Source organism: Corylus avellana, chromosome 3 (assembly GCF_965113065.1).
Source record: "Corylus avellana chromosome 3, dhCorAvel1.hap1.2, whole genome shotgun sequence".
In the NCBI taxonomy this organism is placed as follows: domain Eukaryota; kingdom Viridiplantae; phylum Streptophyta; class Magnoliopsida; order Fagales; family Betulaceae; genus Corylus; species Corylus avellana.
Window position 1 is genome coordinate 31141713 of NC_142492.1, and position 24552 is coordinate 31166264.

A 24552-nucleotide genomic window follows, 5' to 3' on the forward strand; every position below is an offset into this window, starting at 1 on the left:
CACTTTCATATGTAATCAAAGGAAATTAACCTAAGTTTCTTCTGAGCAGTCTCCCGCGGGTTGGTGTTACTATAGTCACGCTTAGGTAGAATAGCCACAATTGGTCTCCTCCTCCAACTTTTTGATTAAAAAAGAAAAAAAAGAGGAGAAATAGGAGGGGTGAGACACATCACAATATTGTAAGCAGAACTAAAGCGCATAAGATGTGTGTGAAGGAATTTTAGTTTCACACGTATTATGCCCAGGGTTTTCAACTACAGCAAGCAAAGTTTGGTAAACAAGCATCTAATCACCCAACTAGTTTATGGACATGTCAATGATGCAACAATTTAGCTGGGATTTGGAAATTAACTACGCGATATGCTCGGATTTGTTTATATATATATATATATCCTCGGGATGAAATAGGATACGGGAATGTTGCAAGCGGTGTTGATTGTAGCAGCTTATATTTAAAATTTGCGAATGCTATGAACGACACCCGAAAAGTTTTTAGCTTTAGACCAGCTACACAATGAGCTATGAAGGGTAAGCGATATATCTACATGTAGATAATAAGTCTCCACCTTGAATTGTGAGACAGATCGTGAGGTCCTGATTTGGATCTAAAATCTTTTTTTACAGCAAAAAACTTTACCATAAGAGAACTGGAGAAGCAGGAGTAAAGATCCGTCAAATTACCCAAAAAAGCAAAAAAGGGTGATGGCGCATGACATACATGCGCACATTGTAACAAGGACGTTGCGGAAAGAGAGGTAGCCAAAAATGGTGAAGATGAGGCACATGGCTTATGTAGGTGCAATGGCTGAGTTTTTTTTTTCCCCTTCTTCAAAGAGCTACAATAGAGAGGTCGGAAGAGGGTGGTTAAGGCATGGCATTTAACTGTTTGTTTACTTGTTTATGGGTTGGAATTGAGTATCTTCCATCTCTGAAGAAATAAGATTAATTACCACATTAATTCATTGTAGCCTAAATACATGTCACTTTGCATAGAGTCAGCTAATTAAGTAATCAAATGGACCGAATGAGAATTAGGAACATATGAACTGCATGCTTGACTCATTAAACAAGCAACCTATTTCTTCCCCTAATTACATCCATTTTAGCTAATCCAATTCAATTATATGAACATCCATCCCCATCAGCACCCAATGTGCAACTTATTAAAGGAGAGAAGTTTGAAACAATAATGGTACGTTTTCCATCACCCAAAACCAAATACACATCACAATCTCTCTCTCTCTCTCTCTCTCTCTCTCTCTCTCTCTCTCTCTCTCTTTAACATCCTTTTTAGGAATTTACCTCCACAGTTCACCTGCTCTCACTTTCCTTTCTCTCCTAATCTCTCCACTGGCCTCCAACAAAACCTCTCTCTCTTGCTCATCAAACCAAATACACCTCAAGCTTTTCTTCTCATCCAACACTCAACCACCCAAAGCCAATAAAACCCACCAAAAATCAAAACATAAACAAACAAACAAAATACAATCTCTAGCTAGCTAGCTCAAGAAATTAACCAAACTGCCACCCTTCAAACAATATTCATTCTAAAATACTTCGTTTTCTGTCAAGAAAGAAAAACAGAGTCCCACATTTTCCATCTGAATTCATCAATGGAGACGCATGTAGAGTCCCAAACAGCCCAAGACCCATTTGCCCCTGCTCTTTCACTATCATCCTCCTCCTCCTCCTCATCGTCATCATCTTCTTCTTCTTTCTGTGTCAGTATTGTTCCTCTCTCTTTCTCTCCAGTTCAGACGTTGGAGCATCAAGGAACCGGACCGCCACATGATGGGACCCAGTTGCTGCAAAATGGAGAGGCGTCGATGGCCGAGTCAGGCATTGAAGGGCTGAGATTCATTGACATCATGGGCAGCGGTGGGATGCAGTGGAAGGATGTGGAGGAGCGGTTCGACCGGCTGGCCTTCACTAACAATGGTCCTGAATCGGTCGTGAAATGGTCAGATTTCAGCTTTTGTATAGGTGAGAATTATAACAATTGTTTAAACAATTTTTAAAATTATAATGTATATATATACGTCTAGTTTGTGGTCTGGGAATGATAAAAATTTCCGCCAAATTGCTCTAAAAGTCTCATGTATTTTAGAAATATATATTTTAATAGTTTCTACCTTTTAGAAATTGAGTCGGAGAAATTCCTACAACTTAATTCGTAGAAAACTTATATTCATTTAAGAATGTTTTAAATGAAAGGTTTTAAAGAGCCTTAGAAGGAGAGAGTCTCACATGAATGAAAAAAAAATTAAAAAAAAAAAGAAGTATGTGTTTATAATGCTTAACTCACATTAAAATATCACCTTAAAGCAATACTTAGGTGTATGCAATTGTATGTATATTCTAATATGGTGCGAAGCGATCTGAACGGCACTATCATTATAATTTAATCTAACGATTAACATTAAGTTTATTAATATTTGATGGCCAGATAATTGCAAAATTACATGTATATTAGTTGATCAACATTAAAACTGCTAAAATTTGACACTATAAATAGTTCACTGGAAACTAGTTCAACACAAACAAATTTCTCTTCCTCTGTCTTTCTCAAAATCTTACTCGACTCTCTTTTGCTAGAATATAAACTCTAAGGGTATTCTGGTTTGATTTTATTTTGTGCAAAATGCAACTAAATTATAGAGGTTTTTCAAGATTTCATTCTTGAGAAGTGTTTGTTGAAACCTAGCTAGTGCATACTAATTTATCAAAATTTGTGGGCTAAATAACTTTAATTGTATACGGAACTAAATTCAGGATTCCGAGAGAAGTAGAAAAATAGTAGAAAATAAATCAATCTCACAAGACACAAAGATTTAAGTGGATCGACTTAATAAGCTTACATTCCATCGACGAAAATAACTTGAGAGAAATTTATTATAAAAAGATGAAGTACAAAACAGTAAAGAGAAAACTACGGTCCTTTTTTTTTCTCTATACCACCTGAGAACACTTAACAAAGAAACATACAGATAAAGTGGGTAAATTTTTATGTTAAATAACCATTTGTCCAAAAAACTTCAACGAATAAAAAAATTAAGAAGATAAATTTGACAATTTGATCGTGACTTTATCGCCCTCCACCGCATCCTCTATTTTGCCACGTACCGAAGTTGCTCATATAATGAGAGAAGTCGGCTAAGAGGGATTGTAATCTTGGAGTTGCAGATATGTCGGCAAGTCTATTAAAGTAGACTTGGTAATAGGGGAACCAATTAAGGCTGAAACACTAAAAGCCGAAGTTACAGCTGGGCCCCCACACATGACTTCACACCAAAAACCACCCAATAACACACACCCACCGATTATTTTCCTGTTTTCTCTTTTTATATATATTTTTTTTCTTTTTTCTTTTTTTAGGGATGGAAAAATCACCGGAATTTGGTAATGAGGTATTAAGGGCAGTAAGAGGAGGAGGAGGAGGAGGAATGGATTGGAAAATTCATATCACAAAATGCGAGCTTCACCGTTTCTGGTGTCGCATCGTGGACCCCTGCTTCTATTCAAGATCACGGATTTTCTTTGACTTGTAATTCTTATTAAATAACTTCTTCTTTTTTTTTTTCTTTATATATATATATATATATAGGGACAGAACCAGCCTTGAGAATGGCAGGGGCCATTAGCAAAAAAAAAACAAAAATTAACCATAAAAAAATTGTTTTTACCTTAAAAAAAAATTTTGTCATTTGGGGGGGGAGCCTGGCCCTGCAAGTCCCCCCTTCCTCCGTCCCTATATATATATATATATATATATATATATATATATTCTCTGTAGTTTAGAAATTAATTAAGTGAGAGTTTTTCTTTTATTATGTTTTATTGCAGGTGTGATAGGGACATGGATGGACTAATTACTGAGATGGATATTAAGCAGGTGAGATGCATGTGATGATCAAATTAAGCACTTTACTCGTGTGTATCTAATGAATGAGCAGTGATATTTATTGCGAGACTCGCGTGAGTGAACAATATTTACGTCGGGTGAACAGTTATACATACTGATCATCCAACGTGAATACTGTTCACTCACATCGAGTGTGCTATATATCACTACTTCTAATGAATTGATATCTCATATAATACATATTGGTGCAATTTTAGGAAATATCTACTTTACCCCTTGAAGTTTTAGAAATTTTTTAATTTGAACTCCAAAGTTTAAAAATTGGCAGTGTTCTCCTAATGTTTCAAAAATTTTCAATTTAAACCTTCCGTTACTAATTTTCGTCAAATTGAACGAAAATCTATGAAATTAAGTAATTACTCTCAAGCTTTTTTTTTTTATTTTTTTATTTTAATTTCCGTCCAATTTAATTTCCTTCCAAGTTACCAAACCAAATGATTTAATTCTAGTTGCTTTAATTTAGGGTGGACTTTCCTCGTATATATAATATAATCACGTTGTTTGGTTTCATGGTAATTCGCACACTTGTAAGTACAGACTATTTTGTTAAGTGCTTCAACAAATAAGCTGCATTTGACTCGTGAGGAAGCAGAATACGGTGCCGCTTTGATCATGGAAGTGCTTGACACTGAAAACCGACGTTACATTGAGGTACCATTTTAACCTCAATCTTTAAATTAATATCTAGAATACCACAATCTTCAAGATATTGTGCCCAGCCGATTCTAAGTATTTTTTGTTTAATAAATAATGTGCAGCTATCTCAATTTGAGACGCTCTTCAAAGTAAGCAGCGTATCATCAAGAGGCTCAATTCCAAGCAATCAACAATTAACAATAACTCAATCTCCTAATAATAATGATAATGATAATGACCCATTTGGAGAAGCATTAATCTCATCATCAAAATCGGAAATTATATTTCGATCATATTGGCGACGTGCATGGATAATCTTGGTTTGGATGGGCGTGTGCTTTGCACTTTTTGCATGGAAATTCTATGAATACAGCCATAGAACATCTTTCCAAGTGATGGGCTACTGCATCTCCACTGCCAAGGGTGCTGCAGAAACCCTAAAGTTCAACATGGCTCTAATTCTCCTCCCCGTTTGCCGTAATACAATCACATGGCTTCGAAAACATCAATGGGTCAACTCCATTGTTCCTTTTAATGATAATATCAACTTCCACAAGGTAAATTCAGGTTGTTTTTTTGTTGGTTTTTAAGTAAGAATGCATGTTTGTTTTCAGTTTTTACTAGATACCTTTCTGAAAAAAATTTGGTAGGTGAAGAATGAAAATTCCATGAGGGGTAGGTGTTACGATCATATGTGTCCCATGTGGTTCAAGTACAATCTTGACCATGTGCATATGCTCTTAGGTACCATGCATCCCTTTCCAAGTCAGTTTTCAAGAGTGTGGGAGATTTACTGTGAGTGCATTTGTGTGGTTCGTGTCCCACATTTATGATATACGTCCTGTATATTAACTTTTTTTTTAAAAAAAAAAAAAAAAAAAAAAAGTACATTTCATTACCAAAAAAGAAGGGGTACATCCCTTGTTTGACTCTATTAATTGGTGCCAAACACTGAATACCAAGCAGTATAGGGGGTTCTAAGAGAAACCCACAAAGTTATATGGCATCTTCATTATATATATATATATATATATATATATATATAGACTTAAAAACTATAAAAAATAAAAAATAAAAATTTAAGAGAAATTAAAACCAAGGGGAGCCTCTTGGCCAATATGTTATATCTTAGGGTTTTTATGTACGAGTAGGCTATTTTGAGAACTTTTTTGATGCAAAAATACAACCTACAGGTTACAAGTCATATTGAGAAATTTTTGGTATGCAACTTAGATACATTTCTTGCTTCATATTAACAAGCTACTTTTTGGTGTAGTTGATTGCAGGAGGGATAGTGGTAGGTGTGATATTACATGGGGGCACCCACCTTGCTTGTGATTTCCCAAGAATTAGTAGCTCAGACCAGTCAATATTCCGGCGAACGATCGCGGCCCGATTCCAGTACCATCAACCATCATACATTGAGATATTGGCCACTACTGAGGTAGTAACAGGAATTACTATGGTAGTACTAATGGCCATTGCATTTTCACTAGCAACAAAGTGGCCGCGCCGGCAGTCACCGTCGCTGCCAAGGTCCGTCCGGAGGGTCATCGGATATAACACCTTTTGGTATTCACACCACTTGTTCATTCTTGTCTATGCATTGCTCATTATTCACTCCATCTTCCTCTTCCTAACCGACAATCTAATTGAGAAAACGGTAAGCCTATTGCTATAATTAATTAGCTTCTAATCAAGATCAAATTGTTTGATTATGGAAAATCATGCATGGTTTTTTTTTTCATTTTGCTTAATTAGTTTTAATTAATCATTTTAACATTTTAATGGATGTTAATGTAAGGACTCTACTGATGTAGACATGCATTTACATTGCCATTCCTGTTTTATTATATGCGGCGGAGCGGATCTTTAGAGCTATAAGATCCGGGTCATACGAGGCGAAAATTTTCGAGGTATTATATCCTTATCCTTATCCTTTTTAGAAGAATATTTTGTATGGAAATTTGAAATTGAGCAATTGTTCTATCTAATGCAATGGATTTTGCTACTTCAATTACAGCTCGTCAAGGAATTATTATTGTTTCTTTTTTTTGGTAGGCAAGCATTTATCAAGGAAAAGTTGTGTCCCTCAAATTGCAAAAACCAGAAGGTTTTAAGTACCAGAGTGGCATGTACACATTCATTCAATGCCCTCAAATTTCACCTTTTGAATGGTACATTTAAACAATCCATCTTGTTAACTTTCTTTTTGGGTGTTCTATTCCATGGTTATCAAAGGTTTAGTTTGGACTTCCCATGGATATTGAATCATTATCAAATATCAGCATTGTTTTATGGAGAACACGTAATTCTACACTTTGAGAAATGCTTCTTTACATTCTAGCGTTCATCTTGCGTACATCTTCGCTGGATGGAGAATGCCAACTCAGCAAGACATCAGAATTTAAAGAAGCGTTTCTCTTACTTTTGTAGAAATATTTTTTTGCATTCTAGCGTCCATCTCCATTGAGTTGGCATATAATGGTGGATGAAGTATGCCAACTCAACAGAGATGTACACAAGATAAACTCCATAATCCAAATATGTTTTGTTTGTTACATTCTTTAATTGCTTGCACTGCCAATAAACCTATATATATACTTGTTCAAAGACCAATACAGTTAAACCTCCCAAAATTGAGCACCAAAGTGATCTTACAATTTGGGTATATTTCTCTTCTATCTCTCCTCACCTTCAGGCATCCATTCTCCTTAACTTCAGCACCAGAAGATGAATACCTTACTGTGCATATTAGAACCCTGGGAGACTGGAGTTTCCAAATATACAGCCTCTTCCAAGAGGTAAATTATATTGGAAAAAGAGAAGCCACAGTTTTGTTTCTAGAAAAGGGTGAAACATGATTCTAAATTTCACACTATCTGCTGAGTTTGCAGGCTAAATTATGTGGGACAAAGGAGTATCCGAAAATATACATAGATGGACCCTATGGTGCTGCCTCTCAAGACCATGTGAAGTATGATATTGTTGTGCTGATTGGCCTTGGCATAGGAGCCACACCCTTTATGAGCATCCTCAAAGATGTGGTTAACAGTCACCAAAACACACATTGTGATCGAGTAAGTGTCCATTTGGTTTAGCAGTTTCAAAACGTACAGTTTGAAAAAAAAAATATATATATATAGCAATTTTAAAACACACAGTTAAGCATTTAGTAAAATCTGTAAAAGAGTGTTGTTTATGATAATTGAGCCTTTAAACTCATATGTTTTTTAAAATGCACTCTCTTATTTGCTTCTGACAAAGCTTATGTTGCACTCTTAATTAAATAGAGTGATCGCGGGGATTGTAGCATAAGAAAGGGTCCATTAAAAGCCTACCTTTATTGGGTTACAAGAGAACAAAGCTCCTTTGACTGGTTTAGAGATGTGATGAAGGAGATATCAAAATCAAACCAAAAACAGGTACATGCATTCCAATTTACATATCCTTAATCTTTTCAGTGTTACCTGACTGATATATGCATACAGACATAGAATATATAATGCTTGAGAATACTTTTTTATACGGATAAAAGGTCTTTGCTTTGCATTTTTGTGGGGAACTTTTTTATTCGAATGAAACCGGGATAAAAAAGTTTTCCCAAGCATTACTCTACAAACATAACATATTTATACACAACCATTTTATAACCACTTTGATTTCCCTTCAGTGTATAGTTGAGATGCATAGCTTCCTAACCAGTGTGTATCAAGAAGGGGATGTGCGATCAGCTTTAATAAGCGCAGTTCAAGCATTATATCACGCCAAGAATGGCATTGACTTTGTCTCCAAGACTCCTGTAGTTTATCTCTTTCTCATTGCCATTTTTTTTTTCCGAAGGGCAAGTTAATTAGATTTGAATTAATGGATATTATTTTCTTTAATGTGGAATTTTCAGGTACATACACATTTTGCGCGACCAAACTGGTTCAACATTTTCTCAAAATTGTCTCGTCAACACAGAGGAGCAAAGATTGGTAAGTCGCAACCAACAAACAATTGATTATTGATTGGATAGAAGGATGTCTTAATTTAGCCTTTTTGAGAGGGTTATAGAGGATAACCTTATAAGTTGATCAACTGTCCCACCAAAAGAAAAATTGGTGGGATTTTCTCTGCTGATAGCTACTGCCTACTGATTTGGATTTGCTTGGACAGGGGTTTTCTACTGTGGCCCATCAGCATTGGCAAGAGAGTTGGAGAGGTTATGCACCAAATTCTCCACCAAAACCTCTACTAGATTTGTATTTCATAAGGAGAATTATTAGACGTTTTCATAACCACCCTAATGCATATTGTACCAATTCCACCATTCAGAAGAGCATAATCACATCACCCATAAGCTCTGTATATTGTGACACTATGGTTCTCTCTCTCTCTCTCTCTCATTTGCCTGAGCAACAGAATTATGTTGCTTTTGTGACTATAACACAAGCCAGCTTCAGCAAGGACTGTCTTGTGTCCATATTACAAAATTGATATTGAATACGACACTACTTTGAAGTCTTAAACCAGTTTCTCCTTTTGAGAGGTATTAAATATTGTTTGGTCTTGCATTACGAAAAGATTCATTTCATGGTCAAGATTTAAAATTAATGTATCTAACAGTATATATATAATCAATATTAACACTTTTTTTAAAAAAATAATAACAATAATGTCAAATCATATATACCATTAAATGCACTATCTTTAAATTCTAACCATTAAATAAATACTATGCATTTTATTTGACTAAGAGAGGATCCTTATCTTTGCATATTATAGTGCAGTGCCAGCCTTCCTTAATGCGATGGAGTTATGACAAAGGGAACGCCGGGCGTGCCTACGCCCGACTGATTTAATATTTTAAAATAATAAAATATTATATTTTATTATTTTAATTATAAAAATAATAAATAAATAAATAAGCCAGGCGTGCATGACTGTTCATGCACGCCTGGCGTCCTCTGTATCATCACTCAATGCGATGAGATGTTTATTGAGGTAGCATATTTTAAAAAATCTGAACTATATACTCCCAATATATTCTACCACCTTAAGTCACCCTTCTGTTATTCCACAACGGTTAAAATAATAATAAAAAATAAAAAACCGTACACTCATCCGTCCCTCAACGGCTCCAACCTGTCAAACACCAAGCCTTGTCACTATTTCAGACATAAGGGTGCTGCCTTCCACTGTAATTGAAATTTTTAGCCCAAGTCATTAAAGAGAGATTTTAAGGCACGAGTGAAAAGGAAAGAATCATAAATCAATTAAAAACACTCCAAAAAAGATTTTTAATTCCCAGTAAGAAGATTTGACACTGGGTAATTATTAGAGTAGCTTAACCAAAAACAAACTCTCTTGAAGGTAGCACCATAAAGTTCAAGGAAAACCTCCATTTGAATATTATTTCGTCACCGTCTGACCAACTAAAAAGTTGGTTTTCTGCAATTAGCCCTCAAGTGCCGATGCTCCAGAAATAATCTCAATCAATTCAGTGGTGATGGATGCTTGACGAGTTCTATAACAAACAATCGGAAAAACAACAGAGATTAATCATGATGGAAAAAGAAATAGCAAAGAACAGAAGTATGACAAAAAGAAATAGCCAAGATTAGTATCTTGTGTTTGTGTGGACGACAGACGGGGGGAATTAATTCTGTAGGTGTGGATGCTGTGTATGTGTATGAACGTGTTTGTGTTTGTGCGCGCCTGTGCACAAGAGAGAGACCTGTTATAAGTAAGGGTGAGACGATCAAGCATGTCTCCAGCATTTCTGCTTGAGCTATCCATGGCAGACATTCTTGCTCCTTGCTCACTGCAAGCATTCTCCAAGACCGCATTGAACATGACCTGAGGGAAAATGGAAAAAATTTCTCCATAAATCATTTGAATGGAAGTCAATAAGCATTTTAGTTATTGACATTCCCACTAGGTAGTTGCACGGCACTGCTACTTAGCAAATACTAAAACATGCAAAAAAACAAAAGGTGATGAAGCTAAATTTTTCCAGCAACATCTACAGCATGCCCAAATTTAGACAATTGTTGCAACACAAAATGTGGAGATCAAACTTCTCGTCCATGAAATGTCCAAATTAAATCAAACTACAGTTATTTTAAAAAAATGATCGATCTTAATTGCAATTAAAGCCAGACTCAGCAAGAAATATTGCTTGGTAGATTCAGTAAGATATATTGCTTTGGCACTACTGCTCGACAACTTATCAAAATATCGATTAGTTCCAGAAACTTGGTCCACATTGTCAATTAAAGCCACTCTGCGTCAACTATCAAGATTTAAAGTTCATAAAAGATTATCTGATTGTTCCAGAAAACAGTAAACCCAATCCTACTGCCCAAAAATAGAATTATTTTCAGCCAAAAATGGACTTACACAAGAAAATTGGAACTCTGCCAGATTCTGGAGTATTTCTGACTTCGTTTCACCCCCTTCAATCTCATAAGAGTCTAGGTCACCAAGCATTCCCCCAGATTCAGCCTCTCTCTCCACAACCTAAGTAAGAATAGCTTCATATAACATTTAAAACCAAAAGCAGAACAAAGAAAGTGACGAACAAAAAGAATGTGCACATTTATTGAACTAGAAGTATCCCATCACCTCAGGAGATAATATGGTTGCCACAGTTGGAAGAAATGAGACAACCGATTGGAACTTATTGAAGACAATCCTCAGAGCATCAAACTCCACATTCTTTAAAATGTCATCTGCCAGAACAGAGACCTGAAAGGGCAACAATTTGGATGGAATATGAGGGGAAAGCAACTGTACATTTTCTAATATACAACCTAGTCATTTATAAATGCCATAGGTTTTATTTCAAAGTAGACAAAAACAATTCAACAAAAGACTGAGGGGGGTCTCATCAATACACAAACTCATTGTCTTGGCCATTTAATGGATCAGCAAACAAAATCAGCATGAACTATCAGGATGAGCTTATGCCAAAGGCTTAAAGAAGACATGGAAACATGCTGCTGTATATATATATACCCATAAAGCCAAAAAAAAACCTTGTTGACCAGATGAAGAGATCTTAACCATGCTCCTTGAGCTCACTATATTTTCTTTGAAGATAGCATGGAGCTTTCCATATAGTAGTTATATAACAAGATAAGCCATCTGAAATAACATGCACAGATGTGCAAACAAAAAAAAAGAACAATACTTTTCCTATGGCAAGAAACTAAAGAGACTGACCTGGGTGTAATTCAAAGGATTCTTCTGCAATTCAGCTATGGATAACGCAATGTCCTTCTTTGAGTCACGTATCAATTGGGCCTTTGCCTTTTCTCCCAAAACAACATATTTTGATTCTTTGTCAGGACCTGTGGCAGTAGGAATGTATTGACTTTAGATAGCAACCAATCTTTTGATGACAACATAGATAAGGAATCGGCTTCCAAGAAATACCAGAAGTCAACTTGTAGATAGCTTTGCTTGTCTTGACTGATGTAGAGTTGATTCCACCACAGAGACCTTTGTCCGAAGAAATGGTAATAATAACATTCTTCTTCACATCAACACCTAGATTTGCAACAAAATGAAACACAATTAGGGCAACTGAAAACTTAGATTGAAAGAAATGTACTGATCAAAAGGGGGGAGGGGGGGGGGGGGGGGGTGGTTGGGATAGTGAACGGAAGAGAAGCCATAAGATCACCAAACTAGAAACATCATTCTAGAGAACGATTTCATGAACATTTCAATTTCAAGAATGGACCTAGGCTCCAGTCAAGGTTGCCTGTAAAATCTATCAAGAATAGTTTTAATTCAAAAACTGTGAACAAATAGTTTTACCCCTTTCTTGTTAACCTGAATTGATGAAATTCTAGCAATAGGTCTGTTTCAATCCATCTTTTAAGCATTCTCAGCTAAATTTTTGACAGCATGTTCAAACATAAAAAGGATGAATATGCTAAAGATCGGCTGCAATTTACTAAGTACTTGATGAATTCGGCAGTCACAGAAACAAAAACTCTGAGCAATGGCAGAAGCAAAATGAAAACCCACAAAGATTTGAAGATTTTGAATATGCCTCGCACAAAAACGTAATATAAATCAAATACAATTTAAAACCTTAACTGAGCTATTGAAAGCAAAAATATAAACCCAACATATTATCATTCACTACGTGTCTCTTTTTCTTTTTTCTTTTTTTCAACCTATTGAGTTTTGAACCAACAACTTCACCCTCCACTTCATTCTTAAAAGGAGAGGGGAGGTGCCATTTGAGCTAAAGCTCATTGGCACCATCATCCACTATCTTTCCCTAGAAGTGATGGAGGGTACCACTACTCAGAGAACCAAAACCATTAAACTTTTATTGACCAAAAGGCTAAAAAAGATAGTGGTGTCATTTCACAGAGATTTCGGAGAATTTTGGCAAAACTATTTTAGCTAATGCAGGATAAGGAAATTTCATGTAAATGTATGTGTTTCTCTGTATCCATGCATGCGTGCATAAGTGTTTGTTACCCTATTAGATTTTAATAAATAGTGTGGGTGTGTATGCAGTGCAGATAAGCCAGAACAAGCAGATGGTAGAAGTCAAGCTTGTAGAAGTATATAAGGAAAGACTTTATGCTATTACAAACTCAAGTAACATTCAATGAGAAAGAAAATAACTGGTACTTGAGCAGTACAGATCAAAAATAAAGTTATTTTGATAAACATACTGGGAGTGTCTCCAAGAAGAGCGGTAAATGGCTGCCACAGGCCACGTGAGTTTTCAGCTCTAACTTGAATTGCTCTCAGCTTTGAGGCTGCAACCATTTTCATTGCTTTCGTAATTTTCTGGATATTCTTCACACTTTTCATCCGGTTTCTGACTGTACATAAAAAGCACCAACATTATCAACAGTTTCTATCTGAATAACTGTGACCATAAGGCAGTAGAATGCAAGTCTATGGCAGAAAAGAAGACAGCTATAACGTGATGACAATAATTTCTTACCAATTTGGGTTGAAATTGAGCGCACTCCCAGAGGTGCCTGCTCCCTGCCCACCCAAACCAATTAATTTAGTAGCTCCAAAGGCAAAAGGAAATGCAAGATCTTTATGAATGCAGATATGAAGCAATCAGTCAATGAAAATGAGGTTATGACACTACAATTATTAACTTCAAACATACTTGATGTAAGTATTCTCCAGTTCCATTGAAATTCTAAGTTTTTCTAAAATTTGTAAGAACTTATAATTTCTCTAAATAATAAAGCCTGACTTTACTAGCTTAACTTAAAATACATAATCCATAAATTGGGGAGGGCTCAATGCTACTAACTACAATTTCAAGCAATTGAGTAGAGGCTTCAATTCTAATTAAACACAACAAAAGTATGCAAATAATTATTTTTTTCTTTTCCTCAACATCAACTAAAAGGAGGAAGTTTAAGATAACTCACAATTTCTTATTAATAAACAAAACCCTACCACACCTTCGATAGCGAAGCTCAAGCTCTTTAGTTTTTCTGTTATTATTATTTTTAAGCTACTCAATGATGAACTGTAAAACAAAAATTATCAAAAGAAAATGAAATTCCAAGAAAAATTTACATCGAGTAATAAGCATTACTAATATTAGAATCCACATTACATATAATTTACATTCAGATTGCTCAGTAATTTTTATTACTGACACTACTCAGAAAATAATAACAACAATAATAATTAATTTTAATTTATGTTTGAATAATTTTTTTTTAAAAAAATGAATGTATGTCATAGAGCTACCAATAACAGTAGCCAAAGCCTAGCAGTAATAACAACAACAAACTTCACTCAACCAACAACTGTTGTCCATCAAGTATTCTTATTTCTGAAAGGGATAACAAAGAAAAAGAGTAAGAATGCAACAGTCAAGAATATATGTTAGTTTCTTTTTCTACATTTCTAAGTGGCAAACAAAATGTAGAGTTTGAAAAAATACAGATAATTCTTATTGGACTAACAAGTTTAAATGCCTTGTTTCGTCACCAAGAAACAGTGGATAATCAGAAGAACGGAAACTTTTAGATCTTAGTGATATCCATTTTAAAGCATGCGTTTTCATTGGAATACAAGATTTCAAAAATGTCTTACACAACTATTTGACTTAATTGAAGTGAATACTTAATTTCTCAGAAACCAAAACAGCGAAAAACCAATCATTAAGGACCAGTTCCTTTTCGTTCCCCCAGTTTTCTCGTCAACAAGAGGGTGAAATACGGATACTACCAAGCAACATAAGCACTATCATTAATCAGCCAAAGACTAAGTTTGGTTGTGAAGAAATTGTAGGGAAAATAACATCAACAAGAATTTCAAAACTGAAAGTTTCACTTTTTTCAGTTTGAAAAATTATAGCATAAGCCTTCTCCCATTTTCCAGTGTTTTCTCAGCAGCCAAACAGATTAAAACATACTTATATAGACAAATATGTGTGTATGTATATATCTTGCTCAATGCAACAAACAACCCTAATTGTATGCTAGGTCTCAAAGAAATGAAGGAATCTTCCAGGTCTATCACTATCTAGGACCTGAGTAAGCAAAAGCCTCAAATAAACAAAAACCTAAAGCAATCTATTCACCTTAGCATTTCATTTTCCTTCATCATTCCAATTATTTCCACGTCTTTCTCAGCAACCAAACAGAAGATAAAACCATATGAAATGCGAAGCAAAGGATATCGGAGAGAGAGAGAGAGAGAGAGAGAGAGAGAGATGAGCAGGTTTAAAGTAGAGTGTGCGGTAGAGAATAGAGATCGTACCCTGAGATGACAGAGGATCGAGCGGCGGTGATTGGTTGGGGAGAGATCAGGGGGGCGAAACGCCTCCCCTCTCGTCTCAGCGCAGCCATCGCCATTTTTGCTCCTGATTTGTGATGTATTAGAGAAACCCTAGGACCGGATGTTGCAGATCGGAACTCTTATACGAGGGTCTTCAAGAGCAGCAAAGCTCAGGAGGTCAGGTGGTATCTCTCGCTGATGGCTGGGTAGCAACGCTGTGACCTTTTGGGTCTATAAAGTTAATTTTCAGGCCAAAGATGCCGTATCTCTCCTAAGTACAAGCTTGACACTGAAACGCATCGTTTTAGGATGTTACCATTTACCCATTTTTTGGATTTTCTTATGACAAGGTTTAAAAATGTAAAACCAATCAATATTTGGTAGGAGCTCTTCTTTTTTACCGTCTTTAGAGTTTTTTTTTTTTTTTTTTAGGAGGAAGGGCTTATATTAGAAAAAAGAAATATCAAACAATTATTCTTTGTTTTGCCATTTTTAAATATCTCCTTAGGTTTTTAATTTTAGGAAAAAAAATCATATTTAGTCCCTAAGTTTTCATCTGATTTAGATTTAATCGCTGAATTGTTAATTTTAAGAATAAAGTCAATTTTACCCAAGTTTGAAATAGGTCAATCTTATCACTTTACCGTCAAAATTAACGATTTATCATCTGTCATGTGTGCCTAATTTGCTCATATGTTTTTTCATATTCTCCTATATATTTAATAGATCAACTATTAAATTTGTGTGAAATTCACATAAGTCTACGAATTTAATGATTAATTTATAAAATAAAATAAAAAATATATTAAAAAAAAATATTAGCACAAATAATTTCTCGTATATAAGAACCTCACAATAGGCGATTAAACATAAAATTTTAGTGACGACTAAGGTCAATGTAAGGAGCTGTTTCAGCTTCTTAGTTCTTATATCATCTGTGTCGCCGTAGCAGATAATATTGTCGTCCCAAAAACTAAATACTGCTAGTCTAGCGAGACCGACCATCTTTGCCTTGACAAGCCTAATAGTCGCCACTACAAGTACTTGTACTAGAGGTAAAGGGCCTGATGGTAATTGGGAATTTGGGTGGACAAACTGCGCGCGCCCTTTAGAAGGCATTTTGTTATTAAATTTGGAGAGCGTAAGTTACAGAGAAATTCTTTGCAAGTTCAATGGCGGTTCGGAGCTCATCTTCGAGCGACACACAAGCTTCAAGCTACAAAGCTCACGATCAGTTCTTTGGTAAGCTTTTTCATAATCGCGATTATTTAAGAAAAAATCATCTGGAAATTTATTCGGCTTTTGTTGTTTGTGAAATAATCGGTTCGTGTTGTTGGAACGACGTATGTACTTGCTGTGAAGGTACTGTTTGGTTTAAGAAAATGATGGAAAAGGGAGGGCAAATAAGATTGTGATTCTTAATTTATTTTTTATGTGTAGGAGTGGATAAAACTGTACTAGCCGAATTCAACCATTAGGATCGAAGATTGAGTTTCATTATTCATTTTGGAATGTGAAGCAATTAAACACACTTTAGTAAGAAAATATGTATATGTTTATGTTTATTTAAGCTCTCGTACTATTTCCTTGGCAAGCAAATGGAGGGAAATCTTCTGGATTTTGAGAAAATGTTGAAAAAGAAAAGAAATCAAAACCTAATATTTAATTTTTTCTCATGTGAGTTCATGTTGTTGTCTTCATTTTATTAGTAGCCAAATGGGGGGTGAATTTGATGCTTGAGCTTGTTTTTCTACTTGTATGGAGTATATACTGCTTGATGTAGTTGTTGATTTCTCAATCATGAATAGCTCCAAAAAACTGGTTTAATGATATTTTAGCATATTTTGCAAACTTGTGCTGGCTTTTAGCCTACATGATGTGCGATTAAGAAATTAGTGGAGAAAAATTACATGGGCTGCACGAGATACTATGCATGGATATGCTGCTTTTCGGCTAATTTGACGCAAAGAGAGGAGATTCGATATGTTTGTTTAGAATGTGGACTAGTAATGTGCAGCCATCTAATAAATTGATATTCAAGTAGCACATATACTTACATCACCTTGCTATTGGGCTGTCCAAATGGCACTTCCAACCACCCTAGAGACCGGGTGGTGGGTGGGAGGTCGCAGGTTCTAGTCCTGTGGGGTAAGTGAGTTAAATTACTAAACTAAATATGCTACCTTTTTAGCCATTTTGTTGCATGAGGAGGAGCTTTGGTATGTTTGAATTGACTGGATTTTGTGTAAGCTGATACTCCTGGATTGAATCTCTTCTTGTCGGAACTAAATAAAATTAAATGGCTCTACTGTTGCTTCAGTTGCTTCCCAAAATTATGTCGATATGCATACTGAAGTGGTGCTGTATATATGACTGAGTTTATCTTGTGATGTAGTATGGAGGGAGTTTGTATGGGGAGCTATTGCTGGGGCTTTTGGAGAAGGAATGATGCATCCAATTGACACCATAAAGACACGGATTCAAAGTCAAGCTATTCTAAGTGGAAGTCAGGTATAACTACAAACAATTATATTGTTTTCATGTCCTTTTCATGACATTACATGGGAAAAACGTTTATATTACTATTATGGTTATTGATAAGATTTTTTTAAATATTAGTTAATGTATTTTATTTCATTTTCTCAAGCTATTCTTTCTTGGTGGAGCATTTTGTTTGCAAGTGATTGTTTTGGTTCTTGACGCTCTATGTTCTTAATTTCAGAACCAAAAGAGCGTCCTACAAATGGTAAGAACCGTCTGGGTTGCTGATGGATTAAAAGGTAAATCATATATAATATTTTAGTACTTTCAATTTTTTTTTTTTTTTTTTTTTGGTATGATGCCAAAGTTGTATATATGTTGCATGTTTACTCACAACCTTCATATGGTGACTGCATGCATGAAATAAAATTCTAATGACTTTTATAAACAATCATGTAGATATAAGTCATTATGCATAAACCTATGCTTTAGGACTTTAAACTATTGGAATCCTTTGTTTCCTTGTTTCAGACTAATGCATTTACAGATTTTGTAGTTTGTATGTACTAACAATTCTTGTAGGCTTTTATAGAGGTATAGCTCCTGGAATTACTGGGTCTCTTGCAACTGGAGCAACATATTTCGGTGTCATAGAGTCTACCAAAAAGTGGATTGAAGACTCGCATCCAGGCCTTGGTGGCTACTGGTCACATTTCATTGCTGGAGCTCTTGGTAAGCTGTCTAGAGCTCCCAAAATATTTAACTCAATTTTATTCGTAATGCTGCAATGTGAGTTTCTTGCAACATTCAATGAGTCCACGTGTGCCAAATTGTTTGACTTGCTGTTCTTTTTGATTATGATTAAGTTAACATTTATTCCTTGGCTCTTGTCTTCTCATTACTCCCTTCCCTGCATCTACGCAAAGCTAATAATGCAGGATTTTCCCTGTTGTATGTAATTCATTTTGCTCTAGCATTGTGTTAGATGTATAAATGATGCATTCTCTCATTTTTCCATGTTCCCTGTCAAGGAATTTTGTGTGCATTATATTTTTCCTTTAGTGTAAAGTATTAGTAATTTGGCAATTGTGCCCTCAACAGCCATTGTGTGCCTTGGAGTACTCAGAATTTCTGCCTTGTTCTTCTGTGCAATTCAGGGGATACACTTGGTTCTGTTGTTTATGTTCCTTGTGAGGTGATGAAGCAACGCATGCAGGTTCAAGGCACAAGGGCATCTTGGGGCTCTGTGAAGCCTGGTATGCAAATGTATGGTTACTATACAGGAATGTTCCAGGCTGGCTGTTCAATATGGAAGGAACAGGGTCCAAAAGGACTATATGCAGGGTATATGTCAGAATATACTCTATTTCTTTCAATTGTGTGATCTTTTGTTATATAAATTCATACTATTAAAAGAAGCATACATATGTTATAACCAGTTCTTGGTAATGCTATTATTTTGAGTATAATATTGAATCTAATATTTTGTTTTAGACAACTTCCCCACTTTCTTTCTTTCTCTCCATTAGACAATGGCAGTAGAAAATTTAATTCTTAAGGACCATTGGCTATAAGTTGGAATCCTGCTGAATCAGATGAGTCTAACCCCACTGATATTAGGTTTCTTGTAAACCATGATCAAGACGAGATCTCTTTAGGTCAACTGGTTAGTATCATATGAACAAGTTACTTGATCTTGGAATGCATGCAATCCAGTTTCATCAAAAGCCATGCATTTACTATTAAGATTACAGAGACTGTTGCCCGCTTACCAATGCACACACATTTAATATATCTATTTACTACATATGTAAGATGATCATGACTTCAGTTTGTTAAAAAACATGGCTTTAAGTAAAATAACTCTCACTAAACATTATTTTTGTTTCTGAAAATCTAATGCATTTCCAATTTAATGCTTTCTCATCTATTATTGTTCATGTTTGTGGATTTAGATGAAGTGTGATGTTTAGATTCACAACCGTGTAATTCTAAAAGCATGTTTGAGATTGTGTTGGGAAATAGAGCTTTTAAAGTAAAAAAGAACTTTTTAGAAAAAGCTTCATTTTTAAGTTTTTTCCAAAAGTATATTTTGACCATTTTTGAAGTAAAAAGGTTAAAGAAGTGCTTTTGAAATTTTTATCAAACAGGTCATCCTTTTGTTTGGCACAGCTTTCCAAATACTGAAAGTACTTTTTAAGGTTCTTACGCAATCTCAAACATGCTATAACTCCTATTACTTGTTTAGCTAATCATGCTGATTATACTCTTCCCCACCCACCCCCAATTTCTTTGTCCATAACACAATTTCCTTTTTGGTTGCTTTGACAGTTACTGGTCTACACTCGCAAGGGATGTGCCTTTTGCTGGTCTAATGGTATGCATATTTTTTATAGAGTTCACAGTTTCTTGCTTTGTTTTGGTTTCCTCTTATTACATTGCATACACAACATATTTTTGCAAAATATTATCTTCTATTTAAATTCGTTGCTATATGAAGTAAACTATGCTTAGGGTGAGCATTATGTGGGTTTTGGGTTTTAGGGTCCTAGGGCTTTTGGGTGAGTTCAATCTGGTGTTGTTCTTGTTAGGTGTTCCTATTGTATACTGACTATGTAAGTAGGGATGCCTTACGTTTTTTTATAAATTTTTTTATTACTTATAAAAAAGAAGAAGTAAACTTATGCTTAAAGAGAGAAAAGGATCTGGCAATCTGCAGGTCCTGTGCAGGTTGATAAGTGCCTTAAAACACACACTACCTAAATGTAGGTTACACTTGAGGGTACTTTATCTAACAGGGCTTTTAGCTTTGGGAAATTTTCAAATATTGGGCTTAAGGTTCCAGGCAGGGAAAGCACAAGCTAGGATTTCTACAGAGGAATTTCCTACTTCTGAATGATGGTTTAAACCTACTCATCTTGAAGGGATTAGAAAGAAGGTGGTTAGCTGCTCCAGATGACTCTTTGACTTGAAAACTTGTTCGTGTGGGAACCTTGTAGTCAAAAGAAAGTTTAAAGTCTTCAAGCAATTGATGTCCTCAAAATATTCATTTCCTTGTCAATTATTACTGCTATGGAGTTCAAGATTCTTAATTAGTAATTTTTGATGAACAAAAATGTGTGGTGAATTAATGTAGGGTTGGTTCACAGGTTGAACAAAATTGGTTAGTTGTGACATGGATAAAATGTTTTGAATTATTTTGAATTGGTTGAATAGAAGCCTCAAATTAAAAATATAAAAGTAAAACCAAAAATCTCTTTTATTGTATTTTGTTTTGTACCCTGGTGTTAATCTTGCGTGGAAAACCGGAGCCAGTGATTGCTAAAGTTGAACACACTGGCAAACAGGATTTGATAGTGTGAATTTGCGGTTCATTGTATTTTGTATACTGCCTGGGTTAACCCTGCTTGAAAACCTGTGCCAGTGATTGTTACAGTTGAAAACTGTAGCAAACAGGATCTAATGGTGGAATTTTGTGATCCCCTGTCTGAACTGATAGCTGATTATTCAAAATCATCTTCATGGTACTTTTTCTGTGTACAAATTTATTTCGTCTCTAAAAGGAAATATCATGTTTTTATCATTCTTGTTTCACTGGGGAATTAGTTTGTTGCTAAATGATGTAATAATCTCTAGCTTGTAATTTTCTTCTCAATAGCCTTTGGATTGATCAATACATGGATATAGACAGTGACAAAGTTGGCGTTTTTTGCTTGTATATTCTTTCTTTCTTTCTTTCTTTCTTGTCTTTTTTATATTTTATTTTATTTTATTTTTATTGGGTTTAATTGTTATTATTGTCGTTTGCACATGGCAGGTTATGTTTTATGAAGCCATGAAAAATGTCACAGAATATGGGAAGCAAAAATGGATACCCAATACGAATTACCAAGTTAATAGTTCTATGGAGGGATTTCTATTAGGAGGGCTAGCTGGTGGTATGTGACTTCCTTATGCTTCATTCTAAATAGTGCACTTCTAAATATTATATGATTGAACTCAGCAATCTATCTTTTTTCTGAACAGCAATTTATTGGTCTCTAAAATTGTACAGGTTTTAGTGCATATCTCACTACTCCCTTGGATGTCATCAAAACAAGATTGCAAGTACAGGGATCGACTACCAGGTATCAGAATTTTAAATGTACTATTTTTTCATTTTTTTTCATGAGGTAAGCTGTGTGGGACTAATCTCAACACAAGTATCACACTATAATCATGCTTTCTTGCCATGTTAGTCCACTTCTAGAGTTACATGATCAAGGTTTATCATTTCTTTTTGAAGTTAATTGTTGTGCATATGCATGTGGACACTTGCAAAGACACATATTGTCCTCGATACAAAGGATATAATTTTAGTGCGGTAGTTGTTTTCTATTTATCTACCCTATCTCACCTTTTTATACTGGTGGATTTATTGTGTTTTGGGATGTAAAATAAAAGTTCTATGGTCAACTAATACACTTAAAAAGTAAAATTAGCAGGACCTGTATCTCAACCTGTGCTATATAATAATCAACAAGTGGAGTTCAGCATGTCTGATAAGAACACGATGGGGGAAACTTCTATATTACAAAGTTTAACATGTCCCACAGCAGACACACATAGTTACTTACACACACAAGGGAGAGCTTCCTCATATAGCTTCTATGGAAGGATCTCCTTATTGGTTTTAGCTTGGTGATTTGCCTTGGATCTTGCATTCATGCCTTAAAGTAGTGGGTGGATTTTCTTTCTGATTGAACAGAAGTTAGAAAAGATGGTTTGTTTTGAAAAACTTTTTAGATTGTATTTTTTACTTTTTGGTTGTGATATGACATAAAAGTGAAAGTAATTTTGAGTGTTTTGAGTTGTTTGTTAATATTTTACTTATTTTTTCTAAAAAGCAAAAAAGCTATTTTAAAAGCGTTACCAAATGAGCCCAGTAACTTCGAGCTTTCTGATATTATTGTTAACTCGCAGGTACAATGGCTGGTTTGATGCAATTCGTAATGTGTGGATGGCTGAAGGCACAAATGGAATGTTCAAGGGTAGTGTCCCCAGGATTGCATGGTATATTCCAGCTTCTGCTCTAACGTTCATGGCTGTGGAATTCCTCAGAGAGCACTTTAATGATGGGCTAAACAATGGTAAGGTGCCAGGAGTTGCCAGCTTATCCGTAGACAAAAAGGGATCTTCTTTACAAGAAGTGGTTTAGAAACCCATTGAATCACAAAATTTTCCTATTATGTTTGTTTTGAAGATGGGAATGTTGTATCATATCAATTTTACAGGTTTAGTGGACATAGTCAATTGAATTTCTCTAGTTACTTTATATACTTGGATACTTGCCGTCATAGTTTGATTGTTTCTAGTTTTGCAGATTTTTTGAATTTTAGTTCTTTTTCGTCTGATTAGGGGTTCTCTTTGTATACTCACAATGTAGTGTGTACTAGGGTTGCACTCATTTAGGCTTATTTAATGATAATAAAATTACTTATCAAATTAAAAAATATCTAGTTAAGCCAGCCAGTTGTAGCATCGTAGCAACCTATTGAACTTGTAAAAATAGAAGTAATTGAAGTTAGCATCTTCTTGTCTCTTGGAGCATGCTTACATCTTGTAATAACAGGTTTACATACATACATACATACATATATATCTATAAAAAGTAATTTAATATAGTTCTCATTTTAGGCTGTTTCTTTTTGGCTTTGGACATTTACATCCAATATTATACTTAGTTATTGTAACTCAACACACAATTCTATCATCCTATATCAACCTGGGAGTCAATCTTTTTAATAATCAAAATACCAATTCATCACTCTTTTTTTTTTTTTTTTTTTTCAAATGAGGAAAGGATTACAAAGGTGAGTCTTTACTATTCTTGATCTGAATAGAAGTGAGAATGGGAGATCAATTGAGAATGCTTCCAAACACTAGGTGGGAAACGACCTATCTTGCTAAAGAATGTGCACAAAAATTGGCACACCTTGAAATTTTTACAGCCTTTCAAACATGAAAAGCAAGCAAATTAAGTCTAATAACAACTACTACATTAGCAAAGTTCAATCCATAAACAAACTTGGATTTTGATTAGTCAAAATAATGTTAATAGAGTCCCCTTCAAGGATAAGATTATCAATCCCATACAAACTGGCTGCATGAGTCACCAAAAGAGCAGCTAGAGCTTCACCAATAGCAGTTGATCACTGGTCACCACAGATGCAACAGCAAAATCATCCATCTCTCACTGCCAAATTAAAATTAGCTTCAAAGCTACCAAGCAAAGGAGGGGTCCAAAGAGAGTGAGATATGGCATCTTCCCAAGCAAGATGAATATTATGGTAATGAAGTGGTGTTATATGTGTAAACAATGGGGAGAGTCCATTGACCATCTATTCCTACATTGTGAGGTTACAAATGAAGTGTGGAGTGTTTTCTTTCAACTCTTTGGAGTGAGTTGGGCTATGCCACGAAAAGTGAGTGATATCTTGGAAATTTGGAGGGGTCAATTAGGTAATAGGCATGCTTTGCGTATGTGGAAGCTCATCCTATTATGTGTGATGTGGTGTTTATGGCGTGAACGGAATGCACGCAGCTTTGAGGATAAGGAGAGCGGCATGATTGAATTGAGAAAGTTGGCGTTACATATTTTGTTCTCTTGGAGCGGGACTTGGTTGAACTCTCAGGAGCCCACCTTTTCTCATTTCTTAGAGCTTCGTAAATCTTTTTTTAGTCAATAGGAGCTA

General features: G+C 35.2%; 3 protein-coding genes across 3 annotated transcripts; 2 read left to right on the forward strand and 1 right to left on the reverse strand.

The window, feature by feature from the left end:
* The first annotated feature begins 1321 nt into the window (after positions 1 to 1321).
* LOC132175886 (respiratory burst oxidase homolog protein F) lies at positions 1322 to 9094 on the forward strand. The gene is made up of 14 exons (XM_059587972.2): positions 1322 to 1983; positions 3376 to 3544; positions 3844 to 3892; positions 4460 to 4573; positions 4681 to 5115; positions 5835 to 6221; positions 6379 to 6474; positions 6620 to 6735; positions 7260 to 7362; positions 7456 to 7638; positions 7852 to 7983; positions 8232 to 8360; positions 8460 to 8538; positions 8720 to 9094. Exons 1-14 carry the CDS (start codon positions 1614 to 1616, stop codon positions 8827 to 8829), a joined length of 2472 nt encoding a protein of 823 aa, XP_059443955.2. The 5' UTR covers positions 1322 to 1613; the 3' UTR covers positions 8830 to 9094.
* Positions 9095 to 9794: 700 nt separating this feature from the next.
* On the reverse strand, positions 9795 to 15582 carry ATP3 (gamma subunit of Mt ATP synthase). Its single transcript, XM_059588687.2, has 9 exons — positions 15320 to 15582; positions 13527 to 13570; positions 13249 to 13401; positions 11984 to 12097; positions 11771 to 11898; positions 11171 to 11293; positions 10946 to 11065; positions 10281 to 10402; positions 9795 to 10070 (listed from the first exon to the last, which is right to left on the reverse strand). The coding sequence occupies exons 1-9, from the start codon at positions 15412 to 15414 to the stop codon at positions 10001 to 10003; spliced, it is 969 nt and encodes a 322-aa protein (XP_059444670.1). The 5' UTR covers positions 15415 to 15582; the 3' UTR covers positions 9795 to 10000.
* An 849-nt stretch (positions 15583 to 16431) lies between these two features.
* LOC132173322 (Mitochondrial substrate carrier family protein) lies at positions 16432 to 23271 on the forward strand. The gene is made up of 9 exons (XM_059584785.2): positions 16432 to 16579; positions 17733 to 17848; positions 18060 to 18117; positions 18401 to 18550; positions 18976 to 19162; positions 20150 to 20195; positions 21636 to 21756; positions 21873 to 21945; positions 22781 to 23271. Exons 1-9 carry the CDS (start codon positions 16510 to 16512, stop codon positions 23013 to 23015), a joined length of 1056 nt encoding a protein of 351 aa, XP_059440768.1. The 5' UTR covers positions 16432 to 16509; the 3' UTR covers positions 23016 to 23271.
* The last annotated feature ends 1281 nt before the right edge of the window (positions 23272 to 24552 follow it).